Consider the following 10,623-nt stretch of genomic DNA (forward strand, 5'->3'; position numbering starts at 1 on the left):
AGTAATTTTGGCTGGTGGTGAAAAATGTTAATTTAGGGCCCTGCTGACATAATGGACTGTGGGTCCATTTCAATATCTAACCTCCCTTTCTTTCCCTGTGCGGGTGGCCTTGCGATGCAAGGCAAGACGCCATTGGCGCTAGAAGTTTTATTCAATATCTCGCAAAACCAAAACTCAAAGCTTATTGTGCCTAGGCTGACAGTGGGAAAATTTTCTTGGAGGCTGGGTGCCAGAAAAGTATGATAGGTGTGACTGAGACAGGTGTTCCCGCGCCATTCGTCCGCGAACTCACCACCTCGTCAACGCATCAGTTCGGCAATGGGAGGCACAGAACGAGACCGCTTGAGCTAAAGGGCTGGCCCGATAGCCTAACGCTACCGCACTGTATTGAGGCTTCGGGAGGGAGGTTTACCAACGTTCCACGCCACACTCTGCTAGTTGGCATCCGTTATAGAGGCCACAAGCACAAGGCGAGGATGAGGTTTAAATAATGAGAGGGACCCAATGTGTGTGTGTACAGCATATCTGTTTGAATCAAAGTGTCTTATGGATATGTTCAAGTAGAAAACTCAGGTCTAAACACTCTACAAGTGGTAGTCATAACAACATGGAGTGGAGAGAGGACTGCTGAGGAACTCTTATGAACCCATCCTGCGGTCCCACCCCCCCCCTTTTTTCATTTTGAAAACACATCTGGCCAAGGACAGTAGCAGCCAGACAGCATGAGAACTATCTCCCAGTGTGGTGGCTTTGTTTAGCATTAGCCTGGATAGCTCAGAGCATTCTGGACTTACTGAAAGGAAATGAGTGCATTTTGCACTGAATAAACACTTATCGTATCCACCCATTCGGCTACAATAATATTACTACAATTTTGTCAAAGAGAAGTCCATAATACGCACTGTACAAGTGTGTGAAAGGTTTCCTTGGATTGGGGTAGACCACTGAAGATTGTAACTGGGTCCACATCAGAAACCAAAATTGTGATTTCTAATAAAATGGTCATTTGATATTAAATTCAGTTTTATTTATTTTATAAAAGGATCAACAGAGCTCTTTACAAAGGAACAGCTGGCATTCAGCATGTCATCTTGCTTACAATTCAGTAAAAGAAAAGGAAATGCATCTCCTCTTTAAAGAAAAGAATTACACTGAGGATACGTCTTGGTCTATGTACAAGGTACAGGTAATGTCATTTGCCTCTCTGGTAAGTGTGTGTGTGTGTGTGTGTGTATTGGTCCATGTTGGTTGTCTGAGGTTGGGGAGACAGTAGGCAACATAGGGTTGATATGGAATCTGAAGTGTGACCTTCTGGTCTAGAAGTCCTTCTGGAGATCTATGACAAATTCAAGCACAGGGGTGAGAAACAATTAGGAGACATGGCACAGCATTGAGATACATATTTGAAAATTGTAACAAGCAGTTGAAACATTTCACTCTGATCTCTCACCACTTTTCCTCAGCATCTCTCCTTTGCGTGAGCGAGCCATGCCATCCAGGAATCTGTCCAACAACTTCACATATTTCGCCAGGCTTGTCCTCTTGTAGTCTGGATAGAGGGTGGTAAAAAAAATGAACAGATCTGTCATTGTGGTAAACACTTTAAAGTTGACAACACACCATACACGTGGTTATAAGTGAAAGCTTTCAGGTCATCAAGCGGCACACACAGGTGGTGGTGTATGGTTAACACAACAAAATTCAACTTCTGCATTTAACTGATGATAAGACGAGATAGAATAGGGAGAGGGTGGGGAAGAGTGCTCAGTCCATCCACTTGAATTGAACTTGTGACCTTTTGTAGGCTACAGGTCAGTGTTTCTCAACGGGGGCTCTACAACCCCAAGAGGGCATTAGGAAGGACACAGCTGAGAGGGGGTGGTGCTTAATTGTCATTGGGAAGCATTAAGCCGGGCTTACACTGTGCGACTTTTGCCACGATTTGGCACTCGCACAAGTTTTTGGGAGCCGGGACGATTTCTTGCTCAATCGCAGGTCAATCGTGAGTCTTGCATCGTGTAGTGTACATGGGGTAACGACAAGCGATTTCACCTCACGATCGTGCAATCGTAGGGTCGCAAGAAAATCAAAACTGTTTGAAATCCTGGTCGTGCCTCGTGAGTAAATCGCACAGTTAAAGCAGTGCTACGACCCGATTCGACAGTACACATGCAGAAATTAATAGGCCCGTGAGATTTGCTGTTGAGCACGTCCTCATCTCCACCTCAGGTGCGCATGTTCCCACCTCTGCAGACCCGGGAAACATGGCTGTCGTGTCGCACAGTGGGAGCGTTGGGCACGCATCTGACTGTCGGCTCGTATTAGTGTGAGGACTTGAGTCGCGAGTTCCCTCGTGCAGTGTGAGCAGGAGCTTAATACCCCAGGAGCTTAATACCACACCTTATGATGAGGTCCGGGGGGCATTCATTCAAAAAAAGGTTGAAAGTCTGGTTGGATCAGTTAGGTGTGCACAAGGCTTAAGAAATCTCAAAAGATCTGACTGAGACTCACCTCTGATTTTGCGCCGTTCAGCCGCGTCCACCTCATTCTCGTTCTCCTTCTCCATCTCCTCCTCCTCCTCACCCTGCAGAGGCTTATCCAGCTCCTCACAGATCAAGCTGCTCAGCCACAAACAAATACAGCAAATGTTTACTGGTTTATATGGTTATGCTACATGACACTGGCGTAACACAAGTACTTCAGGTCCCCCTGCAAGCTACTAAGAATGGGCCCCTGAAAAAAGAGGGCCTAATATCATGTGTAGGGGACCCGTTTCTTCAAGTCAATGGCCCATGTCACTGACACTTTTATCCAAACTGACTTACTGGGTAGTTATTTTCAAGCTATTGGTTACAGTCCCCCTGGAGCAGGATGGTATTAGCTGCCTTGCTCAAGGGTACCTCAGTCATGGCGTGCGGTAGGGAGCGGAATGATGGGATTTGAACATACAACCCTTTCATATACTGGAAAAGCCCATGGTCTTAACCATTACACCAGGGCTACTCGGATTTCCAACGCCACCAGGTGGATGGGGAGAGTAAATAACCAGTGCTCCCTGCCCCCTCTGTGGCTGAACTGTAAATAAATGGCATCAAATCAAAGAGACTAAAACGCAGCATTGGTATTAGTGGCTTACCTGATTGTTGGAACTTCAAACGGATCAAATGTATCAAGCTCTTCCAGGTTAATTGGTACAGAGATTCGTCCTGCATACATGATCAAAAGAAGAACAAACATTACCACTAAATGATAATTTCACCTAATTATTATTTTGTAATCTTACTCAACTTTGACTACCGGTAATTACTGTTTGTGACCTTACTAGATGGAACACACACAATACACAATAACCAAACCTTATGCCGTAACATCAGAAAAACGTTACAACGTCATAAGAGAGAACATGAGTGAGATATGAGACTGTGATGTCACATGTGTCATTGTCACCTGTTTTGGGGTGCACACTGAAGGGGCTCTTGAGTAAATGGTTGACTCCTTTGCTGACGTTGACGTCCAGTCTGGGGTAGCAGTACTGCAGCATGATCTCCTTGTCAATGTACTTGCAACCTTTCTTAGAGGTCACCTACACAAAAGAGTACCGGAGTGAGGAGAGAATAGAGATACTGTATTGATCTCGAAGAAATTAAGATGTGCCTGTAAAGCTATGCAGAGTTGCATAGCATGGGGTTAATGGTATGCAATGTACACTACAGTTTTACATGCAGCTCTAGTGTGGGGCATAATATGGGAACAGCAAAAAAATATATATTTACAACATCAGCATATAATGCAACAACCTGCAAAACTAAGGCGAAGAAAGAAGGGGAGGAGGAAAAACAAAGAGTGTGAAAGTTGGCAGTATGATAAATAAAAGAAACAAAAGAAAAACATCTCTAATGGTATCTCACTCTCTCACCTTCTGCTGCTGAACCAGTGCAGTGAGGCGTTTCCACCTCTTAGCAGGGTTCTTCTCACTCTGGAAGAAGGTTTGACAGTCCTCTTTCACCTGTACAACCATGTCGTTAAGGAGCAAATACTCAATCATCGAATGAATCTTCCTGAAGTACCGGTATCTCCTTTTGCACCAATCCCAATCCCAAACAAGCTGCGTGAGACATGGGCCAATTAAAATTTACTTCTTATTTGTGCATCCGAAACGGAGAGAAATGTCATTCAACCTGAACACAATTCCCCCAAAACCACAATCCACTCAGGCCAAGCTTTGATGTTCACTATTCACCAGCTTCAATAAGGTACAGTACAGCAAATATAGTGCATGCATCAGTATTCTAATCCATTTTGAGAGGGCCCACATTCTGAGCAATAACTCAAGGTAGGAATATGTACAATATCTATGTTTTGCATTACTTTTGGATGAGGGAGACAAAATGGAAGGTGGTGTGTTCCAACAAAGGCTGTTTGTGGCAGTATGGCCAGATGCAAACAAGGTACAAAGTAATATCTATGTTTGTTTTTCCTTTGCGGCCCTTAAAGGTGCACCATGTAATATTTTTAGTAGTTAATTTTCAGAATCCGTGATGCCCATTCACAAATGTTACCTTTTTAACAAATACTTACCACCACCATCAAATTCTAAGTATTCATTATGACTGGGAAAATTGCACTTTTCATACATGAAAAGGGGTATCTTCTCCATGTACGCCATTTTGAATTTCCAGAAATAGACATTTTTAGCAGCAAAACTTACTTGAACTAAGTAGTTTATTACTTAGTAAATATTCATGAAAAGATAATATTTGGCAATAGGCAGCACAATTTCACTGAGAAGCATAGCTGCAATACCTATTCTGGCCACATCTTACACAGTGCACCTTTAAGTCTTGTCTGTTGTGTTGTTCAGTTGTTATTTTTGAATCACGCTGTCTCATGTCCACACAGAGTTTTCTCTCCTGAAGAGATGATGAAGGTTAATCTAATCACAAGTGATATACTGTATTTTCATCCAGTTGTAAAGGATATCATCAGGCACCAGGGCCAGCACTTTGCCCAACGTCTTGCTGTTGCCCAGGATGTCCTGGTCAGAGATGGCGTACTGAGAGAAGTACTTTTCTACTACCACAAGAGACTCTCTGGAAAAGATCAGAACCGGTAAGGCCAGTTAACACTTTTGTATAACAACTAACAAAAAAGGGCAAATGTATCACTGTACAGCCAGTTATTTTGACTACTGAACCAAGTTACAGTATGTTAAAATGTAGCATTACATTACTACATAAGACTTTCAAACTGACATGAAGTGCTAAACAAAACATGTCAGGTAATAACAAAGGGACACCAATAGCACCCAATAACCTACTTGATGAATGGATGAAGAGGGTCTGACAGTTGAACTTTCCTTATGGTTTCCTCACCACCCTGGTAGACAGAAACAAAATCAAAACCATATTCAGTCATAAAGGAACTAATGCAGTCAGTCAGTCTTTGCCAGTGTCAAACACTGGAGTACATTGTGTACCATAACAGCTGTGGATGGATTTTAAGATGCATTACAATTGTTAAATTCTGCATGTGGACATTTCTATTTATAATAAAAGGCAGCTTGTATCGTACCTTTACCAGGCTGAGGTACTCTGCCACAGCTGAGCGTGCTGCCACCGACAGCTTCCTGGCTGCCTCGTCACACACCCAGCAATGGATGCCTCTCCTGCCCGAGTACACCCACAACAGGTGCTGGAAGCCAAAGTCCTCTGAAAACACAACGGGAAAGAACGCTCAAAATGGGCATAAGCAGGCACATGGTGCCACTGAAATGTTTTGAAAATAATAAGTTAAAAATGATTGGTTTTTGTGAGGGGCTTCTCCTCATTTTTCCTTCAATAACAAACTGTGTAGTGTTGATGCTTACAAATCTATTTACCTCTCAGAGCTCTATCAAGGATTCTGATGGCAATGGTCATCAAGGTCCAGCACTTTGAGCAGATATCAGCAGCACTGCAAAAGTAAAATGTTTCCATCATTCAGCAAGCATTTGATTAATGTATAAAAGAGGCGCGTTTGCAATGTTCGTCAGCAGAATGTGGCTGTAGTTTAGCGGCAGGAGAGGAGCATACAGAGGGCATACTGTACCTGCAGCAGGTCCTGACGTCATCATAATCGGTCATATCGATATCAAACACCAGCTCTTTCTCCAGAGCCTGGAAGGCACCAGACTTCACCGTGTTGTGCTGATTGGGCTGAAGAGGAAGTATCAAACAAGACAAGTAGGTGAGTTTAGTCCCACACAAGAGTGTAGGTGGCAGTTTTGATGCGATTTGGTGTATAGGCCTACATACAGTATGTCTGACAGGTAGGAATGATAGAGAACAAAGGATTAGAGGGTGGTGATTTGAGAAAGAAATAAGGGGGGGGGGGGGCGCCCAGGCTCGCAACATGAGTAAATAATTCTACAGCAGGCTCAGCAACACGGCTATCTATGAAGTCAACTCTCACAGTCAGTAGAAAAAGGACAATACTTGTATATTTTTACATAGTAAAAACAACGTTACCCTGTGGCTGTAGACGGCGCCTATGTCTATCTTATAGGGGTTCATTTTCTGCATCTCCTTCTCCAGTTCGCTCTGCGTGCTGAATGACTGGTACCGCACGTAGATGTCATCCTTCAGGGTGAAGGAGAACTCGCGGTTCTGGAAGTAGCCCTTGGTCACTGTCAGGAGGTGAGTGGTCAGATGAAAATCACTCAGCACCACAGAAGCTACTCGTTGAATCGTCTTTTAATCAGTTATCATTGATTTATCAGTAGAATTGCAAAGTAAACCAATGTATTCTTGTCTGCCAGCTTTACTTGCTCTTGCTCGCCAACAAGACACAGACAGTGCTTGCTGGGTGAGCAAGTTAGCTGGCTAACCATATACGTACAGCTCATTAACACCTAGGTGACCTGTCAAAATGTAGAGTTCACCATGACCATGAGACAGTCTGGTTTGTTTTCTGGGGAAGATAAACTGATAATTGACTTACCTCCTCCATAATTTAACCACCGATAGTATTGTGAGAAGGGGAATAGTCGGCGATAATACAGAGGCAACAAGTCTGGTAAACTTGCTGGATCATAATCTGCGGCAGGCATGTCTGGAGCTAAACGACAAATAAATCTAGGTGGTAATGATATGTACACACTAACTGTATGACTTAACGATCACAAAATAAAGAAATCTCTTGTCAATAACAATGTAATTCCCCCACTCTGTTCAATGACAGCCGAAACGCAGTAAAAGCGCGCGGGAAACTGAAGGTAAATAGGAAATGATGTCAAGTTCCGACCGAAAGGAGTGAAGGGAGATGTAGTCAATTTCTTAGTTATTTTATTGCAGCTTTCTGCCACCAGGGGTCACCATGTGACAAACTAACGCACATGATCCACCTCAGCATCTTCACCCCTTTCTTATGAAACCTCTCAGCAGCACATGCAGCTCGCCTCCACTACTACCCATCTCCACCCCAACTCCTCTCCTCTCCCCCTGCCTCCTCCACCCCCTGCCCATGCCCACCTGCACTGCAGTCACATGGCGCAGAGGAGAGGAGAAGAAGGGAGAGGAGGTGAGAGGAGGAGAGGAGAGAGATGTATTATCACACAGCACCACAGATGAGTCATGGGCCTCAAACGGCATTGGGAGGGAATTAAACTGTGCCAAAGGCACCTTCATCTGGTATTCAGGCCGAGAAGCCTCTCGTTCTCAGCCAACATCACTTAGATTTTATAATGTTCCCAGTGCCAAGTCCTGCTTGAGAAAATAGGCTATAAATGGGTCTGATGGTGGTGGTGTAGGCCAAACGTGCTAAGATTTGTTTTTTTTGTTTTTTTAGTCATAGTCACGACTCCAAGAGGCTTGTGATTAATGAATGATTTTCCCATGTATAGCATCTTCCTCCATGACTGAGGTACCCTGAGCATGGTACCGTTTCGCTGCACTGTTCCCTTGGGGCTGGGTCACCATGAGGCATCTAACCCTACACTGCTCCAAGGACTGTAACCCAAGGACTGCTCCTTTCCTGCATCTCTTCCCTCAGCAAAGGATCTCAGGGCCTGATCTCGAGGTCCAACAGTTTCATAGGTGACACAGGTTCCAGTCTGAAGTCCTGCACAGCTATTTCTTTTAGTTGGGCAGCCATGGCATAGTTGTGAGTGTTTGGAACAAATGACTGTAGCCACCCATTTATTTATATTATATGATGTATGTATATAGGCCTACAGTATATCTGTAAATTCTCACTGTTGAAAGTGCAGGGCTGTGAGTAGGGTGTAGCTCTCTGGTGTAAGTGTGGTGCAGTGTTGTTGCCGTGAATGTGTCGCAAAACTGATTGTCGTTCTGTTGACAGTGTGGTGCAGTGTGATGGTTATAGGTTGCCGGAACTGTGGAGGTGGGGTGCCATGATGTGAAAGTGGGGTACAGTGTGCAGTCGGTAAGTGGTTAGGCATCAGACTTGTATCTCAAAGGTTGCCGTTTCAACTCCCAACCCACCAGGGTGGTGGGGCCAGTAACTAACCAGTGCTCTCCCCCATCCTCCTCCATGACTGAGGTACCCCTGAGCATGATACCATGCCACTGCAATGCTAACTTGGGGTGCAGTTTGGGGCTGCCACCTTGCACGGGTGAGGCATACATGTAATTTTGTTATGTGCACTGAGCACTGTGTGCTGTTGAGTGCTGTGTCACAATAACAATGGGAGTTATCGATGCTATCAGAGGTTATAGTGCTATTAGAGATTCTAGGAGTATTATATATCTTACTTATCCACTCTCTCTGGTGCTGTGAACGTGGGGTGCTGTGATGAGAAAGTGGGGTGCAGACTGAGCTGGTGAACCTCATGGCATCTGTTGGCTCCTCAAGGCAGCCCAGCCCATCTGGCCCTGTCATCACCCCGACTGATCTGCCATATCCTTCCTCCTATTTACACATCCAGCCCCTTACACCCTAACACACACATGCGCGCGCACGCGCGCACACACACACACACACACACACACACACACACACACTCCTTCCTTCTTCCCCTTCCTCTTCACAGTTTCATCCCCTATCCCCTTGTTCCTCTCCAAATGTGCCTCTCAGATCGACAGAATGGGCAGCATGTGTGTGTGTGCCAACCAAGGTGTAAATTTCATTGAGAGATTGACTTCAAGAGGATAACATAAACATTCAACATGCTTTCAACTCACAATCTTTTCGTATTTTTACTCTCAAAACGGCGTCTGAGGGTCGAGCGAAAAAAGTGTTCAAAGTTTAAAAACCCAACTCTGTGGTACATCGACACCCATCTCATTGCTGTGAAGTCTCAAAGCAAGACGGAACGGAATAGTCCACAGCTCAGCCAAGCTCTCACTGTCTGCTAGCAGCGAGTGCAGAAAATAAGCAAATAAATAAACACCCAGGTGTAATGAAGCGTGTCCTTGATATAATTGAGGTCAAACCTGAGGTGTGCACTCGCACTTACTGTAATATTGTGACATGCACACAGCTGAAAGAACGTACAGTAGAATGCATCGTTAGAATAGAGTGGAATGGAATAGTATTCGAATAGAATGAATAGAATGTGGTGTTTTTGAGGGTTCTATTTTCAGGTCCCAGCTGTGCCACTTGCTTAGGAACAAAGACGATGTTTTTCAGCACAGCTTTTCCAATATCCTCAGCCCTCTGTAACGTCCTCGCCGTGTGATGAATGGAGGGTGAGGTTAGAGGGTACACCATCACACCAGCCTATTTACCCAGTAGAGGCCCCCAAAATATCCCAGATTTGTTTTCGCTAATAACAATAGTCACAGCTCAGAGGGCAGGACGGAGACGGAGACGGGAGAGGGAAGTGTGTGTGTGTTGTGTGTGTGTGTGTTTTTTTTCTTTGCTGAGCTTTGCATGTGTCCCCATTGTTCAACCTACTTCCTGATCCTGCATGGATCCTCCTCCGGCCTCACTGCAGCATGGAGGAGGAGAGGAGAGAAGAGAAGTGAGGAGAAGAGGAGAGGGGAGGAGAGAAGAGAAGTGAGGAGAAGAGGAGAGGGGAGGAGAGAAGAGGAGAGGGATGTGGAGAAGAGAGGAGAGGAGAAGAGGATAGTAGAGGAGGGGAGAGGGATGTGGGGAGGAGAGGAGAGGAGAGCAGAGGAGAGGAGGGGTGAGGAGAGGAGAGGAGAGGAGAGGAGAGGAGAGGAGAGGGACGTGGGAAGAGAGGAGAGGAGAAGAGATGGATGTGGGGAGGACTAGAGGAGAAGAGATGAGAGGGGAGGAGAAGAGAGGGATGTGGCGAGGAGAGGGATGTGGAGAGGAGAGGAGAAGAGAGGGGAGGAGAAGAGAAGAGAAGAGAAGAGCTTTTTGCTGCATACACCTAGGGGTGCCTACCACAGCTACCTCAGTAGGTAGCCGTTTCCTTCGACCAAGAGCAGATATCGTCAGGTGGTGTCCAACCTTCACTGGGTGTTTCGGCCCGTAACAGCAACACCACTCCAGTTGGTGGGCCCAACAGTGAGTGGCCAGCTCACTGCGCATCTGCTCCTGACCTCCAGCATTCCTCCTCTCTCCTACTCCACAACCAACACGAGGCACGTTCTGCCTCTTCCCCCATTCTCCGCTCATCCAGGCCAATAGCTGACAAGAATTTCCATGCCGACCTTG

At 45.4% G+C, this 10,623-nt stretch overlaps 1 protein-coding gene across 1 annotated transcript; it reads right to left on the reverse strand.

Annotated features, from left to right (window-relative positions):
- Positions 1–1,005: 1,005 nt before the first annotated feature.
- prim1 (DNA primase subunit 1) lies at positions 1,006–7,238 on the reverse strand. Its single transcript, XM_063207708.1, has 13 exons — positions 6,979–7,238; positions 6,507–6,664; positions 6,088–6,194; positions 5,879–5,952; positions 5,572–5,708; positions 5,318–5,376; positions 4,980–5,090; positions 3,917–4,007; positions 3,448–3,583; positions 3,137–3,206; positions 2,512–2,618; positions 1,451–1,549; positions 1,006–1,336 (listed from the first exon to the last, which is right to left on the reverse strand). The coding sequence occupies exons 1-13, from the start codon at positions 7,085–7,087 to the stop codon at positions 1,317–1,319; spliced, it is 1,278 nt and encodes a 425-aa protein (XP_063063778.1). The 5' UTR covers positions 7,088–7,238; the 3' UTR covers positions 1,006–1,316.
- Between the last annotated feature and the right edge of the window lie 3,385 nt (positions 7,239–10,623).

Source organism: Engraulis encrasicolus, chromosome 10 (genome assembly GCF_034702125.1).
Source record: "Engraulis encrasicolus isolate BLACKSEA-1 chromosome 10, IST_EnEncr_1.0, whole genome shotgun sequence".
Taxonomy (NCBI): Eukaryota; Metazoa; Chordata; class Actinopteri; order Clupeiformes; family Engraulidae; genus Engraulis; species Engraulis encrasicolus.

What these genes read in the sequence shown, in the direction of transcription:
- prim1 (XM_063207708.1), bottom strand. Translation starts at nt 7,087, where the DNA reads ATGCCTGCCGCAGATTATGATCCAGCAAGTTTACCAGACTTGTTGCCT. An exon ending in GTGGTTAAATTATGGAGGAG is followed by an intron (nt 6,665 to 6,978) that starts GTAAGTCAATTA and finishes ACCTCCTGACAG; the next exon opens with TGACCAAGGGCTACTTCCAG. An exon ending in GCGCCGTCTACAGCCACAGG is followed by an intron (nt 6,195 to 6,506) that starts GTAACGTTGTTT and finishes CTTCCTCTTCAG; the next exon opens with CCCAATCAGCACAACACGGT.